The sequence below is a fragment of the Lutjanus erythropterus genome, chromosome 16 (assembly GCF_056507025.1).
Source record: "Lutjanus erythropterus isolate fLutEry1 chromosome 16, fLutEry1.hap2, whole genome shotgun sequence".
Classification (NCBI taxonomy): Eukaryota; Metazoa; Chordata; class Actinopteri; order Lutjaniformes; family Lutjanidae; genus Lutjanus; species Lutjanus erythropterus.
The window spans coordinates 1,642,626-1,665,533 of NC_139332.1; the positions used below are offsets into that span (position 1 = coordinate 1,642,626).

The following is a 22,908-nucleotide window of genomic DNA, read 5'->3' on the forward strand; positions in this document are numbered from 1 at the left end:
AGTGAACTGAAATTCTTTCCATTAATGGCCAAATGGTTTTAGTATCAACATTTTTTCGGTAAATCAAAAAACAGAATTCCTCTGCATGTCTTGACTTCTAACCTGGAGAACTCTGGGAATAAGATGAGGAAATGGTCTATGCATTGAACAACCTCACTGATAGTTGTGGAAATGAGAAAGTAATCCCTCTGCTGCAGCTTGTCACTGAGTTCATATTAATGACTGGTTTGTAATTTTTACAGTTATTAGTCAGATTGTCATTTGCACCACTACAAATGAAAACAGAACATTGTAATTTCATAGAGGCTGAATTTATTACAGCACTGTTTTATTAGACATCCAAATTTTGCAATTTTTTGGCAAGTATGTACTTCTGACATGTTTCATCTTTAATCTTAAATAAATCTTATATGATGTTCGTTCACTTTTCTTTATTCAGAAGTTAAAAACCCAAGTCACTGGTGTTAGATTTGTGTGGTGTTTTCCAGCCCAAGCAATAATTACCCTCCTCCATGGTACAACATGGTAAAACCAGGCCATATTCTGGCAGCACTGACCCCAGCCTCCCCCAGCCCAGCAGGTGGCGGTACTGCCTTTCAAGGTGTTCAACGATCTCCATTGAAAATAACTGAAGAACAACTAGCCAATAAGAACGCTCTTTAAAGTCACATGACCTGGAAACATGGCCGTTCAGTGAAAGAGTCTGTTGGATGACAACAATGCAGTTATTTTGTTCTATGAAATAACTTTACAGTCACGAGTTTGTGGATAAGTTATCTTCATCTTGACGGTAAATGAATTCTTTTATATCCACATGATGACAGGGTTATTTTAGACATCTGCCCGCTGTAGCTGCTTTGTTGACTGTCATGAGTGGAATTTCATGTGGAAATAAGCTGTGTTCACACTTAAAGTTAAACACTGAGTACACACATACCGAATTAAAGAGTGTATACAAAGGTTAAATACTCCGCAGTCATTTGTCATCAGATCACTATATTTGATAATGGATGACCAAAGCAATAATAAATAGCTGTATTTTTAACGGGATATCGTGCGACGTTCTGCTCTCATGGGAATAAATTGTACGGTTTACAGTCATGGTGCGTTTGATGACCTTTCCTTTTCTGTTGGGAACGTTAGATAATGAAGCTGCGGGTCCAGCTGCAGTGTAAGAACCTGCATGAGTACCTGAGAGAGCTGAGTCCAGAGATCCTGGACAGATTATACAATCATCCAGCGACATGTCTGGCTGTCTACAGGTAGGATGACTGCAGCACATGCAGGACCTGTGGTTAACTTATGATGTTGATATGGACTGCTTAGGATTGTGGTGTGTCATTTTGGTAACGCTTCAGTCCAGGTCCTACAATTTCATGGTAAATAGGTGGGAATTACCAAATGTCTTATTATCCACAAATCCCCTCTAAATTACCCCCAAATTCTATGGTTAATTATGTGATATTTAGCAAGTACTATTGTCATGGTGGTGATTACAAAGAAATATATTTGAAATTTCTCACAATTTGCCTACAAATTACCCCCAGATTTCATGGTAAGTGTGTAATAATTCTTAATTTCAAGTAGGTGATAATTACCATTTCACATATTTTGGACTTTCTTTGAAATCAACCCCATATTTATCCAAAAATGTATGATAAATATGCAAGTACTACTACTGCTTGAGACATTTGTGAATTATCACATACTTACCGTAAAATTTGGGGGTAACTGCAGGTAAATTCAGAGAATTTTCAAATATGTTGTGTTATATTTACCATGAAATGATGGGACCTTGAATTGAAGTGATACTGTAATTTTATACTGTGTATAATAATCTTTTACAGGGAACTCCCCTCTCTGGCCAAGAATTATGTGATGAGGATGCTGTTCCTGGATCAGCCTCTCCCTCAGGCAGCAGTGGCATTGTGGGTGAAAAAAGACAGTCAGAAGTGAGTCACGTACTTTGTCATATCTTCATTACACTTCACTAGTGATATTGTAAGTGGGGTGAGCTATTTTTATGTGTTCTGTACCAATCGTTCCCTACTGACCTGTTACTAGGGAGTTTTATTCATGCATATAGTTTTCATTACATCCCCAGCAGTCCTCTAAAATCTCTGTAGTCTGTCCCCTGTGTACTACTCCCATGATCGCGCACTACTTTACCCTGTCATCAATGATGGATGAGAGCAACCAATCTGGGTACTTTGCTTCCGCGTCATACTCCTGCCTCTTTTTGGGTAAAACAACTGCTCTATTTTGACTGGTGGTACATACAGAAATTTCGAGGCCTTTGCCAGATTAAACACATTAAATAAAAAAGCTGTATTGCTGTGTAGCTTTTAGATGCCCAGATCCTCTGGCTTGTCAGGTAAGCTGCGTCTTTGCAGATCAACATTGTTACAAAGGAAAAAAAGAAGAAGAAGAAATAGGGGTACCTTCAATCTGCCTCCATCTGAGCGGACGAGCCTGACTGACAGAACAAACTTACTGAATCTTCAGGTCATGAATTTCATGTGTATTTGTTACTTTTTATATTGTTAAGACACTTTATTGTTAAAAACTTAAGTTCCACCATCACTAAGACTCTTTTCTGAGTCACTTTGACCTACAGACACAATCAGCACACATGTCATTAACTCAGTAGCATCATTAACTAACCTGTTAATTTTTGCCACAGACACACATACTGATTGGCTGCTTTTACTGTGCATGTTTTCACCAAAAGGGGGGACAGGGTGGCACATTTCTATCAAGAGCACCAGAGACAACAGCCTGTAAATGACTAGCATGAACACCTAACACTGTAATTAGAGCTGAGTAATCATCGATATTAATCGTATCGTGATATGAAACTATATTGTCTTAGATTTTGGATATCGTTATCGTGATATGGTAAAAGGCTTCTCTTTTCCTGTTTTTTTTAAGGCAGTATTACAAAGAGGTGATGTAATTTCCTGAACTTGCAGGCTGTTCTCGCTGTTCTGTTATTTATCTTTACGCACTTTGTTATTCTATCCACAATATTAATGATTATTTATCACACTGTCACTGTGATAATTAGGGATGTAATGATAAATCATTAATTGATTAATTGCTGTTAAGAATTTCACAGATTAAAAATGTATTAATATTAATCAGTCTAGAAATGGCAGTAATTGTGTCTAATTTGTTTTGTCTGACAGACAATAAGGAATTGAATAAGAAAACTTAATGAACAACAGTTGCAACCCTTGTGTTAATAATTTGTGAAAGCATCAATGGTGATATCTATAACACAGCAAACTTCTTTTATCACTTTAGCCACGTAAGTATTGATATTAACCAATTTGAAACTTCACTATCATGATAAGATTTTCAGCTCTATCACCCAGACCTGCCTGTAGCTGTCATGAAGGTTGGTTTATTTCACCGTTGTACTGCACTGCAGTATTTGAGCAATATGATATCATCATGTCACCAGTATCAGCCAATGAAGGTTTTCAAATATAACATTTGCATCCACTTGAAATGAACATTTCTAGTGATATGACAGGCTGATAAGATAATGTTTTAATTATGTGCATGCAACATAAGTATGTCTGCAGTGTGGAGGGTTTTTCTAAGTGTCTGAAACAGATAGTAAAGTTCTTATTTGCAATGATTGCTCAGCGTCAGTCATGTAAGGAACCAAGTGACATTCCTTCAAGAGTTGTTACATTTCAGGTCACATTCCATCTTAAGAGCTGTCGTGTCAAAACTTAACTACAGCATCATGATATGGACATTTTGCTACACATAAAAAACTCAATAGGATCAAAAATGTTAGCTAAACACATTTCCATTTGTTTTGAAATATTGTGAGATCAACACTTGTGTTCAAGAGTTTCCAAGGCAACCACACAGATTTCAGTCACGTTTTAGAACAGCGCCACACAAATGCACATCATTGATTTGTGAATGAATTGATATTCAGTGTTATTTTTGGCATTTTTGGCCTGTACGATCATAGGCAAAACACTGATATCACCCACCCCCAGTGAACACATCACTGTACAAAAGCCTGCCTTAAACTAACTTGATAACATCAGGAGGAAGTTTGTAGAATGGTTCATTTTGTATGTTTTATTTATATTTGTAAAAGAATTTATCACAGTGTGTACAGAGTCAGACATTTTATAAAAAGTCCTATTACATTGTTTTGCATGTATCTGCACATGGTCTGCATATAGTCCTTGTTGTTCTGTTCTGAGACAACTTTCAATCCTCCTTTCACTTCTCTTCTAGTAGTGTATATTCATGAATACCTTTAGACATAACCAGGTTTATCACCTCTAGTCTCATGTCCATCAGTAATATTCACTTGCATAACATCCTACAAATCTGTGCATACTTCTACACCAATATGCCAGCAGTTAGATGTTCAGCTTTCCTACATACCATACACCCCTCTCATATTCTTTTAACATTGAACTACACACAAAAGAACTAAGGGAGCTACATTTCTACTGTTCTGATCAGGTAAAAGAAGGGAGCTTCAAACATGAGTGGAGTTATACAAAGTCTGCTCATACCATGGTTAGAAATTCAATCCATTTATTCCAAATTTGATAGAATTTGTCTTTTTAAATCCTCAAAGAATAGGTCATTTTCGCCCCCATTTTTAACATATCCAAAATTATACCATACCAGTCCTCCACTGTAGGTGGTACTGCATTTAGACACTTTCTAGTAATTGATTTTTTACTCACGGCCAAAAAGGCCTGCAGCAGCTTTGTGTTTTAAAAACAGACTGTGGCCAAAATAAAGAGACTCCATATTGAGGGGTATATGAATTTTGAATACTGTGCAAAATATTTTGTGGATGCTACTCCAAAATAAACTCTGTTTGGGGCAGACCCAGAATATGTGGAAGCAGTTTGCCTCCATTGAACCACATTGTCTCCGACTCATCAAACTAGTATTCTTATGTTTTTCCTGGTGTGGGCTCTTAAAATATCTAACAGTATTTTTCCAGCAGTATTCTCTTTATTCCATGGAGTTAATTGAGGACCATTGAAAGCTGCAAATTCCCTCCCAAGCCTCCTTTGAAATCCCCATTCCTGGTTCGTTTCCCCAATTTTCATAAATGTACAGGGTGTTTTTATTTTTAGCATGAAACGAGCACATTGTACAATCTAGAAATTGACTAATTTGGTATTGAACTGAGGGCGGATTTCAGGATTTTATAGAACCCAGATTCTGCTTTTGATAAATCAAACGCAGGTGAAGGCACCTAAAAAGTCATGTTTGTCATGTAAATATTAAACCTTTGTCTTGTGTTTTTGTATGTAAATGAGGGATAAGAAGTCCCTCCTATCCAGAATGGTTAAATGCTGGGTCGTTGTTTGTTTTTTTTTTGTTGCATTTTTTGTGCATGTCCCTTGGAACATCATTAGAACAGTGAATAACCCATTCAACAGCTCTTTTATCATTCATTCAGTGAGAGAAAAGCAAAACACAAACAAAATGAGTAATCGGCAGTTGAATTGAGTTTTTTTTTGTCTTTGGCATCTACCTGCAGGGACCATGATGAATGTGTCTCAGTGTTGGCAGGACTCCGCCTTTGGCACAGTCAGCAGCTGCAGGGAGGTCTACAGGGATACATTTTAAATCCAGTGTTCAAAGACAACCTGAGGATCGCTCTGCTCGGAGGGTACGTCTGCTCTCCATCAACATACCATTTAATCTTCTCTCTCCCTTTGTTTTTACAAACTCCTCATTCCACCGTGAACATTCAACTAATGTGCACACAACTGTTCAATGTTTGTACAATGTTAAACACTATAATATTTGTACAAAACCAAACACACCTGCTACATGTTTGGTTTCAGTTCCTTCCACTTCCTGCTCGGCCATGATGTGGTTGTTTAGCAAAAGACAAGCATCCAAAATGTTCCAGTATAATCCAAGTCTCATCAACTTCAAATTTGTTTTCTAATATTTTATTTTGAAGGCACCTAAACACATTTGAGATGCAGTTGTGTAGCTTCAGTTATCACCTGTTGTTTGAAGTAAAAGACTGCTGGGCTGTCGACACACAGGGGCAGAGCATGGGCAGATGAGGGCAGCACTTTGGGCCCAGACCGCCATGCACGGGACATCGAGAGCCTTGACCGCTATGCTATGGAGCGCTGGGAGGTGATCCTGCACTTCATGGTGGGTTCTCCCAGTGCTGCCGTCAGTCAGGACCTGGCTCAGCTACTGGTTCAAGCAGGCCTCATGAAAAGGTACACAGTAGTGAGTAGAAGCACTGTAGAGAGCACTGACAGTAGAATGACCACACCGCACAGATCCAGGTCACAGTTCTATAAAGGGATTTTTCTGTCAGTGTTTCACCTACAGTAGATGGCGGTAAACATGCCCCCAGTTTGGAGAAGCAGCAGGAGTACTGGTGTAGGAAGCTAAGCAGTGTCCTGCTGAGGACAGGGTCAGCAGCAAAACGTATGTTAGACGCCTAAAAAACAATCTAAATCAGTTTAAGTGTATGCTGTGTTTAGAACATTTTCACCACATTACTTTGTTATCAGACAGACTTTTCTGACAGGAAACCGCTGTTATATAAGCCAAATATCACTTTCTACAAAGCCAGCAGATTGCATTGGCAAAAATGGTAATTTTACCTCACAGAACACAGGAGTTGCTGGTCTACTGCCGCCTCCGTCAATTGTTTGTGTTATTGTGTGTGTTATGACCCCTAGCTCATGGTGGAAAAGGGAAAGCAACATAACCAGTTGTAAAAGGTGAAATAAAGTTACTTATATAGCACAGTTTTGAAAAAAATTGACAAACAGAAAAAAAGCCGAGGCAAAACTTAAAAGGGAAAAGGGCTTATGGCTGCTGCTCAACTTAATGTAAGAAATACAACAAAAAGAGTACCCACAGAAGAGGAGCTGACTACTGGCTCAAAGAAAATAAAAAAAAAATAGCTGTAAAACAAAATCTTATTATCTTATCATGGTAAAAACAAAAAAAGCCAGCACCCCAAGCACCTGATGTCAAATCGTGTGGGTCAATAGATTAAGTTTTAAAACCTAATAGCTGATACCTAATACCAGTCAAAGTGCCTCATTTTACACAAAACTTACTCTCGTTGACATTCACTAAAAACAACACAGAGAGGCGCAGTTTGCAAGCTGTATGTCAGCTGCCCAGACTGACGCTCTCACCAAGCTCATATAGTGGTGCTCCCTCAGCTGCATCCTGGACTGGACTAGGACTGCACCAATTGACAGGACAAGTCCCCAGAACCTGCTAGCAATAAATGGTGCAAAAAAGAAAGGTGGTACTTGGGGAGCTCATTATTTTGTGAGGTGGTACACAGTGAAAAAACGTTTGAGAAACACTGATCTGGAGGGATAAATAGCACTACAGATATGTATTTTTGATTTTTGGTTGAACTATGCCTCTAATCCCTGTCTGTAATGGCAAAATGAGACTATTCGTCTGACCATGAGCTGTACCTGACATCACATTTTCATCAGTTTTAGCAGAATTGTGGGATGTGCAGAAGAATGAACATTAATGTGGACTACAGCTATAGATTGAATTAATATTGTAATGTATGAAGAGCACAGGGTTTGTGTTGTACCTCATGCTGTCCTGTCATCATCTTCTCTGTCTCAGTGAGGCTGGAGAGGCGCCATACATCACCTCAGCTGGTTTCCAGTTCCTCTTACTGGACACAGCTTCTCAGCTGTGGTACTTCACCCTGCAGTACCTCAAGACAGCACAGGTACCTGACATGATCAGACTTAAATAAGTTATCAACCATGTAGCATTAAGGCTGTAGAGTCTCTATAACCTGTCATAACTGTGGTCACAGCATGTGCTAATCAGAGCATGAGCTGCTGCAGACTCTTGAGTTACAGTGATCCATTTGTGGGATTTCTGCTTCCTGTCAGACTATGGTTAATGGCCCGTGTAAGCCTGATCACTGCCCTATTTGTGGGAAAGAATGTCTGTTGTCAGGAGTGGAATTATTGCTAAATAAAATAAAATGAGCCTAACTAACCGGGAACTGCCACAAAACTGTATCACGGAGAAACAAATTCTGACTGAGCAGCGGGTGAATTCATCTCAGTCCCTTTTTATTCTGTCAGCTCTGAATAAGCAATAACTGAATCTCCAGCTGACCCAATCATATGTGATTCTCCTCCTCTGATGAGACCCGTTTCAACATAATCACTAATCATGTCACGGTCCACTTCCATCAGAGATGCAAAAAGAAGGAACACCCCAAAGAGCTCTGACATACTGATATCTATAATTTATTTATTAATATTATTATTGTTGGGACATCCTTTAAAGAAACAAAGTAGAGGTAATTCCACTCCTCCCTCAGTGTTCCCAGGGCAGATTTTTATTCCTTCATGCCGGCTATTATTTGAAAATCCGCTTTGAACAGACATGTTCTTATCTATATTTCCTCCTTTGTGTCTTGCAGTCCAGAGGGATGGATCTGGTGGAGATCTTGTCGTTCTTATTCCAGCTCAGTTTCTCGACTCTGGGCAGAGTGAGTGCACAGTGGTTTGCTTCTCTTTGATTCTGTGTGCATGCGGGAAAGAAACATAACAATGTCAGCAGTGTGACTGAGGTTTTAAAAATTCCTGCTCAGTTTGAATGCCTTTGTTGTTATTGATCATGCGTTGCCTTTGTGCCTCAGGATTACTCAGTGGAGGGCATGAGCGAGTCATTACTCACCTTCCTGCAGCACCTACGGGAGTTTGGACTGGTCTTCCAGAGGAAGGTGAGAGGGAAGATTCACTAAGACTTCAAATCCTGTCAGCAGCATATTGTACACACAAAACTGTACTCACATTGCAACCAGAAGATGAATCAAAAGTCAGAGGCTGAGATATTCTGACTTTTGGCACCTAGTTTGAGCTCCTAGCTTCTACAATCCCTGTAATGCTATTTCATACATCACTATACCCCATTCTTAGGGAAACTTCACAGCAACATATTATGGGAGAGATAGAAAAAAGCTGAAAGCTGCTTTGTAGCAGGTTGTAAAACAAATAAAAATACAAATCCATCATGATCTCTGTTTGCCCAAACTTCCTGGAAAGGAAAGGGATCCCAAAAGGAGAGTAGTAAGAATGAATGAGAGAATTTCTTTATTTTTGAATCAGTGTTAATTAATTTTTGTTAAAAATAGATATGAATTAGTTAATTTAAGCTGAATAAGAAACTAGAAACAACCGTTTTAATAAGCATGGCTTTCACACTGAGATCTGACGCACATAGGATACATAAATATTCACTCACTGTGGTAAAAAGATAAATGATGCTGGTGAGAGTTACAGCTGATGGAGGGCTTGAGGTTAACCGGAGTGTGACGCTGCTAGAGTTCAGTCATAATATTACAGCAGGCATGTCAAACTGGTCCACAAGGGGGCCGGTGTGGCTGCAGGTTTTCTTTCCAACCAAGTAACAGCACACCAGACTTGACTCATTTAATCAACTGATCTTGGTGTTCAGACAGCTGATTGGTGAAACTGTGTGCTCTTGGTTGGTTGGCACAAAAACCTGCAGCCACACCGGCCCCCTTGTGGACCAGTTTGACATGCCTGTATTACAGTATAACAGCATTATTCAGTCCCTTTGAGAAGTTGCTATGTTGTGTTTACAACAATTCTCACAAATTCAACAAACCCCTGCAAAGTCTGTGCGACCTTGCAGTTTTGTTTAAACTCTGCAACTTTTCAACAAATTTGACCAATCATCACAGCTTCCTGTGAGTTTCACTGATCATAGCAGTTCACGGCACAAACATCATACATGTAGGTCTCAATAAACCACTGTGTTTTGTTTTATTATTCACTATTTTATTTTATTTTATTTTTTTAGTTTTATCACCAGCACTGAAAAGAACACAACATTTTTAATTGTTATTGACATTTATCAATGCTCTGTGCACTTTTATACTTTCTATGTTTTTGCTTGCTGACTGAACTTGAGCTCCAAAAAGATTTTGCTCCCCTGTAGAATATTCCCCCAGGGGCACTTCTTCATCTGCAGTTTTTGTGTTCCTGACCCTTTTTGGTGAGGTTACTCAGAACACTCAGAAGAGTGCAGTTTTGTTCTCCTTGGAACAAGTTGTCTTTGATTTGAATGGATCATACAAAACAAATTGCAACTTTCTTTTGCAGTTTTCACTTTCTCATGGAATTTTATTGCAGAAAATGCCTAAAAACATTGCACCATGCAGTTTTTTTAAAGAAGCTGCAGTGACATTTTAGGTTGCAACAATCCCAAAAACAGCTTGGAAATCCTGGAGGGACTGATTAGACTGTTGTCTCTGACTAAATCTCAGTCTAGCTTAGATCAACAGTTGTCCATTTACAGGTTTTGTTATTTACAGACAGCACATGGACTAATGATACCTGCTAATTCAATGTAATCAGTGTATGACCAGTGTGTGGGCTCATCGATCCATTTGAAGGGCTGACTGATCACATTGTATTTAATAAGATATCACAAACACCTCAGGTAAAAAGTATAAAGTAATTATTAGGCAAGTTTTGTTTAACTCAACATGAATTTATACAAGCTTGTCAAAACCATAATTCAAAAACATGTAAAATTGCATGTTGGGACCTTAGGCTTTCTAGACCCCAAAAGGGGACACAGCCATGATGTTTTGGCGATGTTTAGCATTTCTTTATATCATCACTGCCTTGCTGGAAAAAGCTCATGTCTCCATATCTCCACACCCGCAGTTTGTAACATAGTCATCTCCCTCTAATGTGTTGTCTCTTATCCCCTGCTTTGATTTGACAGAGAAGATATTCTACAACTGTAGCACTAATATGGCGAGAGAACTGATCTTTGGTGGAATGCCCCTTTAACACTCTGTACACACTGCCAACTTGATAATCCCAACAGGAACTCTTTGAGGTATTTTTATTGTGATTGTTGCTGCCAAAAAGATAAATTTTTCTGTTAACGTTTAAAAAATTCAAGGATGTGACCTTGTCGGCAGCAGACAGACGGATCAGATGTTGACATAAGTTAACTTTCTCGTTGTGCTTGGATTTTATTTCACCTGGGCTACTTACCCTGGTTCTGAATTTGATGACTTAATACAGGGAAGTGTAGTCATCAGGAAAAGTAGTGAAAGCATTCTTACCATCTGACCATTTTTAGGGACATTTAGCAACAGTTACTTGAATTTGCAGCACTTCACATTCATCTCATCTCCTGTTTGATTGACACTAATAGGAAATAAATGTGAAAAGGCCATCTGACTGATGTATTTTAAGCAACAAAACACTTTTCTTACACTATCGGACCAGAGTCGCAGTTTAAGTGGCATCTAACGGTGAGCTTACAGAGTGTAAACACCTCATCTCACTTTCCCCCCAAGTGTGTAGGAGAACCTATGATGTTTGTGAAACTTGTGTAAAACTAGAGACTAGAACAGGGGTGTGCAGCCTTTACGATCAAAAGAGCCATTTTAGGCCAAAAAAAGAAAAAAAAAATCTGTCTGGAGTTGAATTGAACAATTGAATTCTCTCTCTTCCCTGAAGACTTTTTTTTTGCTACATAGTTTTAGTTAGCAAATGTAAGAATCACTTTACCCTGTAAAAGAAATTAGCTGAGATGACTCAAAATGTCAAGGCAGTGTACTGCAATAGATTTATAAGTTTTGAAATAAACTTTAAAAAATTTTGCCAACCTATAATCTTTCATTAAGATAATTTACTTTTCTTCTTTAAAAGATGTGAGTCTTTGAGTTTTGGAAACTAAAAAAAATTACATTTTAAAGTTTGGTCACAGTGAGTTGTGAACCTGATTTGTCATTATTTTGGTGCCTGAAAATAAAATAGTTTTAAGTGAAAATTGTAACCATCATTCACTTTAACTTCAATTAATATACTCTGTGATTTTTAAATGCATTTTTTTGTTTCTAAAACTCAAAGATTAGTAAAACAAAAGATGAGTAGTTGGTAAAACTTTTTGAAAACTACTCATTTCCATATAATTTTTGGCCAATGTCACTGGGAGCCACTGGAGAGGGCTGCATGCAGCTCTGGAGCCACAGCTGCTGTAGAAGCATCTGGTTTAACATGGCAGCTGGGTGATTATAAACACAAATATTGTAGTCCTTTTATGCCATATTCTGCCAATAAATCTCTTTAAATCTTACTCACCGGACCTTGAGGTAATTCACAGCAGCCATCATATCACTGATGAAAAACAGCCAAATAAAACCCATCACGGGTTTTATTTTGTCCCCCAAAACTCAATGTGACTCAGTTTAGTTCTATGTGTATGGAACTACATATACTGCACATAGCTATGATAAGGTTATATAGTTGTAGTGTTTTTTTTTTCTGTAATTCTTCTGTCTTTTGTCATCAGAGGAAGTCTAGGCGGTACTACCCAACCAGACTGGCCATCACTCTGGCTGCAGGAGTTACTACCAGCTCGTCTTCCTCCTCCTCCTCCTCCTCCAGCTTGGCTTCCACACCTGGTACTGGAGATGCAGGCTTCATCGTGGTAGAAACCAATTATCGTATCTACGCCTACACAAGTATGTCTGTATACTGCATGTTAACTCTAATAGTTACAATTTACACAGTGCCATTTTATATAAGTCTCTGTTCAAATTAGACCATTAAGGCTGCTAATCTATTGTATATTGGATTTAGGCAGCAGCAGCTGGTACCTTCCTGTTGGCTCCAAACTATTTCACATAACCTGATTAGAAGTGAACCCAGAACTGACCACAGTTAAACCATTAAAACCAGTGACAAGACTACCCAGCTGTAGAGTCAGTAACAAGACTTCAAGAAAAAGTCAGTTTTTGGAAAAATGCTTATTAATGTTCTTTCAGAGAATGAGATGTTCAGATAGTTGTCAGTCTCATGGCTGTGTGATTACAGGGAAAGTGTGAAGTGTTGTTGTATGAGGTACTTATCCACAGTCAGTGTTTTACACACCCCCAGTTTGGAGAAGCAGTAGGAGTAGCAAAACAAATATTAGACACCTAAAAAAATCAGTATCAGTATGTTCACTGCTTATTTTCACCCTTGCCAGATATTTACCTAGGGCATAGCTAAATATGCTCCCAGTTTGGAAAAGCAGCAGGAGTACCAGTGTAGGAAGCTACAAGTATACAATTTGTAAGAAAGTGTATTCTATATTTAGAGTATTTCAACCCTTTTACCTTGTTGTCAGACAGACATTTCTGACTCCATTTGCAAAAGCACTACTTTAAGCTCACAGAACACAGGAGTTGCTGCTCCTCTGTTGCCAGAGGCAGGAGAATGATATTTGGCTCATATAATGAAAGTTTCCCATCAGAAAAGGCTGCCTGAGAGCAAGATAAAGTGGTGAAAATATTCTAAATATAGCATACTTGTGAACTGATACAGATTTTTTTAGGTGTCTAGAATCTCTAGAGTCTTGCTGCTGACTCCACAGCAGTACTATACTGCTGCTTCTCCAAACCTGGGGGCGTGTCAACCGCCATCTACTGTAGGTAATACACTGACTATGGACAAGTACCTCATACAAAAATACAAAAATAGGTCCGCACACCAGAAACTGTTCTTTTTTGGAAATTTAATAGCATCATCACATTGCAGACCTATTTTTGAATTTTTGTATTTTTTCTTCTGTCCAGCACCCAGTATTTATCATTTTTGGATGTATGTGCTGTTTTTTGAGTCTTCATCAAGTACCTCATACAACCATACTTTAAATAATCTAAACTTTCCCTTTAAGTACAGAGCCAGAGTTAGGATGTGGTTAGCCTAGCTTAGCATAAGTACTGGATGTATGGGGAAATGGCCAACTTCGCTCTGCAAATATACCTGCGAAACACAGGTAATGCTTATACTTCAACTGATAAAATGTTTCTCAGTTAACTGTAATACATTTTCTGTGAAGACATGTATCATATCACTTGTTTGTGTGTGTGTACGTGTCTCCCAGATTCAGAACTTCAGATCGCCCTGGTAGCTCTCTTCAGTGAAATGCTGTATCGCTTCCCCAATGTAGTAGTGGCTCAGGTTACACGGGAGTCAGTGCAACAGGCTATCGCCAATGGCATCACGGCACAACAGGTACTCAGCTACTGTGCACTCTGTATTGTACGAGGGACGGTTACTGCAAGGGGGGGAATCCTGAATGCATGTGAGAAAAGTGACCAGCTATTTTATATTAAATTCAATGAATCAAACCAGCACCAAGAATCAAATTGTTGTAACAAGGCCTGTATTCTGCACTGTGGAACCACTGATTTTGACAAAAGCTATTGTCACTTAGAAAAAAAAACTACCTGATGCTGAAAAATCAACAATGAAACTGTCCTGTCCTGCACTAAATCTTGTCTCCCAATCCAAAGTGGTATTGTACTAAGTCTTGGTTAAAATTTATTGTGCATACAGACCATTTTCATGTCATTTTGCCTTCACTACACATCACTACACAGGAAGTGAAAAAGTCCCCAATCTCTTAAATATAAAATGATATTCTCTCAAATATCAAATATAACTGCATAATTAATCAAGGCAATAGATCAGATTGTCTTTGAATCTGTGTATAATATGTCTTGTGTTTTTACTCTCCAGATTATCCACTTTCTAAGGACCAGAGCTCACCCTGTCATGCTCAAACAGGTACATCACTGATGTGTTTGTGTCGACACTTCATTCTGATATTAATGACTGGTTGGGACCTGTCTTCATCTTCCATCTCTGTGCTTCAGACCCCGGTCCTGCCTCCAACCATAACAGATCAGATCAGACTGTGGGAGCTGGAGAGAGATCGACTGCAGTTCATAGAGGGTGAGGCTGTTTATTTTTCAGAATGTGTGTGCAAGCCCAGCAAATATCATCTATCATAACATCTTGAATGAATGATTTCAAATGTTTATGGCTGACAGGCCTAATCTCCTGTCTTATATGTCTGTTGTTTGTTTTGCTTCATATTTTAGTAGCACGTCTCCTTGTTTTCTTAATCTTTTCCTGTTGCAGTTTGCTGTTAATTCAAACTCAACCCTTCCTCTGTGTTTACTTGTTGTCTTTTTTGATGAATTCATTATAATGTACATTTCCACGCCACAGTCACATCATACTCACCAGTCTGCTGAAGACACTTCCACTCGTGAATACAAATCTTAAAGTTATCAATTCCTAATTAACTGCTGTAAAACTACTTTTTTGACCACATGTTTTAGTGATCTCATGTTTCACATTAAAAGCCTGCCAGTGGCTGAGGGCAGAATTCCTGCCTGCCTTGGTAGAATTTAAATGTGCAACATATGTAGAAAGTCCTGAGTTTGATGGGTCTTGATTCACCCCAATTTAAAGTGAATCTCCCTGTTCAACCTTAAAAATGTCCTCCCTTCAGTCAGTCTGCATTTGTCAGTTGTTGTGGTCTGACCTTAAAGACACAGAGAGCCATTTTAAAATATTTCCAAGGCATGTACTATAAAAGACCAGCTGGATTCATGGCTAACATTGTCTGAATGAGTCCACAGAATCACAGGATCCTTGGAACAGGTCTTGGAAAATCTTTTTTTAAGGAACAGAAAACAAGACAGTGTTTTGTGCCACTGAAACCTGCAATAACATTGATGGATTTAATTGATCTTCTATACTTAATTTCATCGTTGTAGTTTGTATCAGTGGTGCCCAACCTTTGGAGCTCCCCCTACTTGTATCTAAGGAAAGCTGACCGCCACTCCATTCACCAAAAGAATAAGTGATTACTTCAGCTAATTGTTTACATTCTAAGAACCCTTACCTTTGCTAAATGTCTCTTTTCTAGTATAAGCTGAACATTTTTTTCTTTTAACAACTCAACAGAGTCGGCTTATACACACTCATCCTTATCAAAAGAACAATAATGACTGATTGACATTGACATTGACTGATGACACAGAGAGAGCTCACAGAATTGTGGCTCAGCCTGCTATTTTTAATTGAGGACAAAGAAATTATCTTTTTAAATAGTTTTGTACACAGATAAATTCCATAAATTTTGATTTGAATTAATATGTGCAAATCTAACTTTGACAAGCTCAGGGCAGATGAAGTCTTGGGGACCATTTCTGGTGCCCCCTCTAAGAGGGGCCCAGACCCCAGTTTGGGAACCAGTGCTCTAGGTCTAGGCAGTCTTGCCTCTAAGAAACATCCATTTTTAGCCTGTAACATTCACACAATACTTCCTCAATTATTATGCAGGACCCTCAGGTATATAACAGCAGTGTTTTAATTTGTTACATGACTCTGTCTTCCTCACATCTGAACCAGCATCTCTCCACAAAAATGGTCTGCAAATATCTTGGTTTGTCATTTTACAATCTGGAAAAGTTGAATAGAGTTTATTTTTTAATTGTTTAATGTAGTTTATTTCATAATTAAGTCACAAAAAAACTGCTAAAAGGTAAAATGTTGCCTTGAAGCAACACTGTACCATTATGGATAACTATTTTATTTTATTTTATTTTAACTCATAAGCAGTGAGCCAAAGATGTAGAAACACAACAACATGCTGTCTGACGGACACACACCACACACCAGGAAACTGAAAACAAGCATTTAAATGTAACACAAATGAGTTGTGGCCAACTATTTTAAATTGGGGACAAAGAAATGTATCATTTTAGATTGTTTTGTTTACAGACCTTTGTATAATTTGTGATTTTAGTTAACAGGCAAATCTAATTTTGAGGACCTCAGAGTAGACAAAGTCTTAGGGACCCCAGGTTGGGAACCAGTGGTCTATATATTTGCTATTTTTTTTTAAGTTGGTCTGACTGTGCTTGTGACTTGTTTTTAGCACTGTTAAGCTACTGTATCATCTGTGAAAGTTAACGTATCCTGCACAAATGTTACACATTAAAAGCCTTCCAGAGGTTTAAAGAGAATACTCTCTCTGTTTCCTGTAGAACTGTGCAATATGGACAACATCAAATATCATGATAATGTGACCAAATATTACAAATATATTTTCCCAAAATTTGAAGGATGACTATTGGTGATTTCACAAAATATAAACACAATGACATTTTTGATAAGTAATCATAAGTTATGTGAATATAATGACTAAGGTAAAGCAAAAATACTAGAACAACTAGAACAGTCTGGTAGGTTCAGAAAATGACACCACTTTGAGGTAATGCAGCCTTTAAAAAACAAGAAAACATAACACAATATAACAATATCCAAAAACCAAATCTAGTCTCATATCACAATAGTGATGTATTTCCCATCCCTACAGCCTTCCTGGGAGGCTTTTAATGTGAAACATCTGTAGGAAGTATTAAGTATGATTGACAGTAGCATAAAAGTGATTTGAAAAAAAAACGGCACTCAGAGGTGACAGGAAATAATTTGTATAAATAAAATAAAAACAGTGTTTGCGTTAAAGACATAAAGTGAGAGCAGCAGAGTGGTGAGTATGTTGTATTGATGGAAATTTTACTATCATACCACAATAAAGGGCATTCCATCCCCACAATGTTTTTACCTCCTCTTTATTAGTGAACAGCCTCAATTTAGCCATTATTTAAATACTGGCCTTTATTTTTGATTTCACTTTATTTTCATATTTGTTAACAATATAAAAATGTTTTAGAAACAGTGCTGAGGAATTTAGAATCAGTGGGGAAAGAGTGTGTGTGTTGGATCTGATGGATTTCTCAGACTTCATTCACCCTGCCTGAACTTGTGACTGACACATGTTGTTGATAGAGCTGAGGTGTTATTCTTCCCCTGCTGTAGTAGAGAGGATGAGTACTGATGCTGTGTTGGCCTTTAACCTCATTCATCACCTCTCTGTGTGTTGTTGATGTCTCCCTCAGGAGTGCTCTATAACCAGTTCCTCTCCCAGGCTGACTTTGAGGTGCTGCGAGACAGAGCTCAGGTTGGACTTTGTTTCCTCTTTCAATTACTGAATAATGTTGTGTTGTTAATATTATAAATCAATATTCATGGATTTTACAGTCAGTTTCCATAGTTTTCTGTCTCTGCATGTTTCACTGTCACTGATCTTTGCTGTTTTACACCCTGTTAATGCTCAAATTTCACACTTTATTCATGGATTTCTAAAGACCACAGCAGCAGTTGTCCATGTTTTTGCTAATTTACAGTTCTAAGTCACACATGAGCTACAAGGCCAAAAGTATAGTTATATACATATAGGTTAGGTTAGAATTTATTACATAGTACAGGTGAAGATAGACAAGAAAAGAAAGAATGAGGGAAGGAGGACAACATGTAAGCCAGCCTCAGTTTGGAATCAAACCCGTGTTGCTGCTGAGGCAGATGCTCTCTCAAGTGATCTATTCGGACAGGGCAGTACTGGCCACCATTTCATGATTAACCCTATATATTCTTCATATGCTTTAATTTGCAGAGTTTGTTCTGCAGCTGAGAAAAAAAAAATACTTGAATTTTCTCTTTTTTTTTTTTTACATCTTATTCTCTTTTTGACAGTCACCTGCTCTGGGCTGTTTCTGTTCTCTTGTTTTAGCCTGGCTTGAGTTAGCGTTGACTACACCAGGATAAATTGTCTTAGTGGACCAGCTTAAGCCTTGAGTGGAAGTTGCCGTTAATTCAAGCCAGGCTTTTTCACTTAAGCACAGATTTATTTATCACTAATAGCCTTGATGGAACACCCTGCTGGTGCCCTTTATTCAAACAATGCGTTTTGGCACAAGAGCCTGTATATATTTTACAAGGTGGCTTTTTCTCATGTATTTGGAACCTCCAACCCGCCCTTACTCTGTAGTCATTTCAATCTTCTTCTTTTATACAGATCCAGTATTTCCTGCAGGGATTAGTAAAGTCATCTGATGTACACCACATGTTGTTTGCCTCTACCTCCAGAAAATTACTCACTGCACCTCTGTGACCATTTAATAGCATAATTATTAACTGCAGTTCCTGTCAGATGACCTCTGTACCTCTTTAATGAAGTGCTGATAATGTCTGTTCCTCCAGTGGTCTGATGTGGTTTCATGTGGTTGTTGTGGTGCAGGGTCTGGGCTGTCTGGTGTGGCAGGACGTGGCTCACAGGGTGATGGTGGTGACGCCACAGGGACACAGCGAGGTCAAGAGGTTCTGGAAACGACAGAAGTCTCACACGTAACCAGAGGAAGAGAAATGAGGTGCAGTGATATCACACCTGATGACAATTGTTCCTGTGGTTGGCACAGATGTTCACTGCTGTCAGCACTGTAAGAAAGTGGAGATTATATAATTATTTTGTATGTTTCATAAAATGTTGACTTGACCATGTATTTGGATTAAACGCTGATAGAAGAAAACATACACTGCTGCTTATTCCTCTGTCATTTTTCAGTAATTATTTGCAAAAAGCTAGTGATGAAATATTGTCTTTTATATTACACATGAAGAAGTTTATAAACTTGTATTTGGATTATAATATTCTGCCCACATTTTTAAAGGAACGCTGTGGAGTTTGTGATCATTAGTATCACAATAGAACAACATGTTTTATTTGGTTTAAGGGGGTTTCTGTTTTGTTAGTATCACATGGACAACAAAGAACACATTCCACGTTGGTTTCACACTCTTCTGCTAGTCAGTAGTTGTTGGTGGTAAGTCACCAAGAAACTAAGCAATGCACCAACAAAGGCAGTGAAAAAGAAGAGTGGTAGCTAGTAAACATGGCTTTAAACAATGTAAGACAGTCATTCCTAAACACTGGGTTGTGACCGAAAGATGGGTTACAGAAGATTTTATTTGGGTCTCCAAATAAATAAAAGACTATGGAAGAAATTCTGTAAAATTTTATATTTATATTAATTTTATAATGTTTCACTGATGAGAAGAAAAAATGAGAGCTTCTTAATTCTACCTAAATGCACTTATTTTGAATGCAATTATTTGAATTTTGAGCCCAACTCAAACTTATAAGTTTCAAAAAAAGTTTTACAAACTACTGTTTTGTTGAGATAATTTACTTTTCTTCTTTAGATAAACTTGATTCTTTGAGCTCTTTGAGCTTTAGAAACCTGTAGTAAGTAAACCTATTGAAGTGAAAGTGAATAATGTCTAATATTTTAATAATTTCAATTAAAATCATTTAATTTTTAAACACCCAAATATTGACAAATCAGGTTCACAGCTCTCTGAATGATTTTTGACATACATTTTTTTTTTTTAACTTTGAAGACTCAAGTGTATCTAAAAAAGAAAACTCAACTTTTGAAAATTTATTTCAAAGCTTAAGTAAGTTACCTTGAAATTTTATCTCAACTGTTTTTTTTAGGTTTCTTTTCTTGTTGAGAGAAAGTAAAAACAATGACATGACCTGTTAACTCAGTTTAAGGGCATTTATTTCTCATTTCTAAAGTTTTTTAATGTATATGCTTGAATCCAGATAATATAAGGTGCAGAAATAGCAGTAAAAGTGGTCAGCAGCCTTCATTTATGCACAAATTAACTCTCACAGCATTTATTAATACAGCCTGTTGTGAAGTGAGTAGCAATGTATTTTGTGAAAAGTGGGCCCCCCAAAACAAAGTGTGGGAAACACTGATGTAGAATGTGAAATCTTTTCAAAATCATTTTTTATTATATAAAAATGTCTTATGAAGAAGCAAATGCAGGTTGCAGGTTGGTTTGACCTCAAGGATACATATAATGCCTTTTGTTGAGATACACTAAATGTGAATAGTAAGTTTGTTTTTCATGAAAACACCATGGGGATCTTCATGGGATATCTGGAATATTGAAGCTTTTGTACAAACAGCCTGTTGCAGAAAGACTAAATGAGGGTTTCATTAATTTTCTAGTGAAGCTAGGGGTGGGTCGCTTTACAGGAACACAGCAAAAAGTGCAGCTTTCTAACACAATAAAAGTTGGAGGCACCACTGAATTGAAATATGGTCCTCTGCTGTGGTGGAGTTTTACTTTAATCTTCATTAGGGTCATCAGGTGGACTCTGTTCTTCACTGAATATCCAGTTGGACTATTTATCAACTTTGCACTAATGGAAAATACTGTTTTCCCACAATACCAGGCAACTGTCTGAAATCCAGATGTTGGGGATGAACAAGGAGGTGTACAGTGTTTCTTTTTTTTTTTTAAAAAAAAATCCCTCATTATGATCCATCCACATTATTCTTTAATTTAATGGGCTAATAAATAATATACCTCCTCATATTTACTTATATCCAGTCTGTGATTTGTTCATTTTTAACAGGGAGGATGGCCATAATCCTGACCTAATGATCATAGAAATTTTACAGTAAAACTACAGAATGCAGTGTCTGTTATCCTCTCACTGTTTCCTGACTATACCTTGCTGCTTGTCACTTTGATCATGAAGGTGACACTACTTTATATAGGCTATAGGCCACACTATAGTATAGAACTGAATATTTATAGTATATAGTTAAGGGAATATTTCAGAGGCCAATCTAAACTGATAGAAGGGCGGGACAGAGAGAAAAAGGCACAACTAGAAATGCTTGTGCTATTTCAGCACCACGGACAGCTCCATGGATTTATCAACACACAGCACAGTTGCACTACTGGCATTTCAGAGTCAGTGGTGGAGAGTAACTAAGTACATTTTGGAGCTGTTTTTACTTTACTTGAGTATTTCCATTCTAGGCTTCTTTACACTTCCACTCCCTTACATTTCAAAGGAATATATTGTACTTTTTATTCAACCAAATTTATCTGACACTTTTATTTACTTTTTATAGAAAAGAAAAATATATAACTACTAGTCAGTCCAGTAGTATACTAAGTATGAAATTGGCTCCACATACAATGTATATATGTGTAATTTATTTTTATTTGTACTTTTGATACATTGCATACTTTTACTTAAGCACCATTCACATGGGCGACTTTCATGTTTACGTGAGAAATAATTTAGCACGATATCTTCACCTGTAGTTATACGTGGCTATGACTTTTGTCAATTGTAATGTGCAATTACACACGCTCAGTAGGATTCTCTCTCTGCCTTTGGAAAAGGAGCAGGAACAATTCACCTCAGATAAAGTTTACTTTCTCAAGGTTATTGATTAAAAACATGAACAAACTATGCTAATATAAGTGTTGCTAGCAAGCATACAAGATGTTATAATGGCTGCAAGATTGGAACCACATTGCCCAATGTAAGTATCTTGTTTGTCTGTGTTGACATACTTATGTTATAAAATAAACAGATTTCACTAAATTAAAATGTAAAACTACTTGTAACTACTTTTAATTAAAAAACCCAAAAACATAGTTACCACTAGAATAGTTACCTTATTTTCTGCAAAAATAAGAATTTATTTTTGCTTTAGAATGCATATCATGTCTGACATCAGGCAAAAAAGAATTTGAACCATCACTTCTGTAACATTATGAAATGCTACAGCAGTAATGTGATTTCTTTGAGGTGTGCTTTTATTTTAGATACAGCGGGTTCAGATGAAGGATTTTTTTCATTCTCACAATTGCCCCCACCAAAGTAGTGTGTATATATATATGTATGTATGTATGTATGTATGTATGTATGTATGTATGTATGGGGCAATCGCATTCATGCTGACATATGTATATATACATAATGTCAGCATGGGTATGATTGCCCTGTCTCCCATACTTTGATAATACACTGATAATACTCTGAGTGAGGTATTGAAGTAACATTTTGAATTCAGCACTTTACTTACTGACTCTGCTCACTTGTAATTAAGTATTTTAGTCTGTGTATCTACTTTTACTTGAGTAAAGGATCTGAGGACATCTTCCACCGCGGTTTATGTGATGTTATTCTCTCATCATCCACTTAGTACAAACAAGGCTGACTAAAGACATAGGCCATATAGGTGGTCACCAGGGGCACAAACTTCAGATGCTCACCCTCAAAGGAAGAATCAAATAAAAATTT

The 22,908-nt window shown here is 37.6% G+C and overlaps 1 protein-coding gene across 1 annotated transcript; it reads left to right on the forward strand.

Moving 5' to 3' along the window:
- Positions 1-662: 662 nt before the first annotated feature.
- On the forward strand, positions 663-19,316 carry gtf2h4 (general transcription factor IIH, polypeptide 4). The gene is made up of 14 exons (XM_084739322.1): positions 663-790; positions 1,144-1,262; positions 1,848-1,952; positions 5,546-5,677; positions 6,066-6,251; positions 7,648-7,756; positions 8,468-8,536; positions 8,687-8,770; positions 12,391-12,562; positions 13,969-14,099; positions 14,607-14,654; positions 14,744-14,822; positions 17,846-17,907; positions 19,024-19,316. The coding sequence occupies exons 2-14, from the start codon at positions 1,147-1,149 to the stop codon at positions 19,132-19,134; spliced, it is 1,404 nt and encodes a 467-aa protein (XP_084595448.1). The 5' UTR covers positions 663-790; positions 1,144-1,146; the 3' UTR covers positions 19,135-19,316.
- Positions 19,317-22,908: the final 3,592 nt, after the last annotated feature.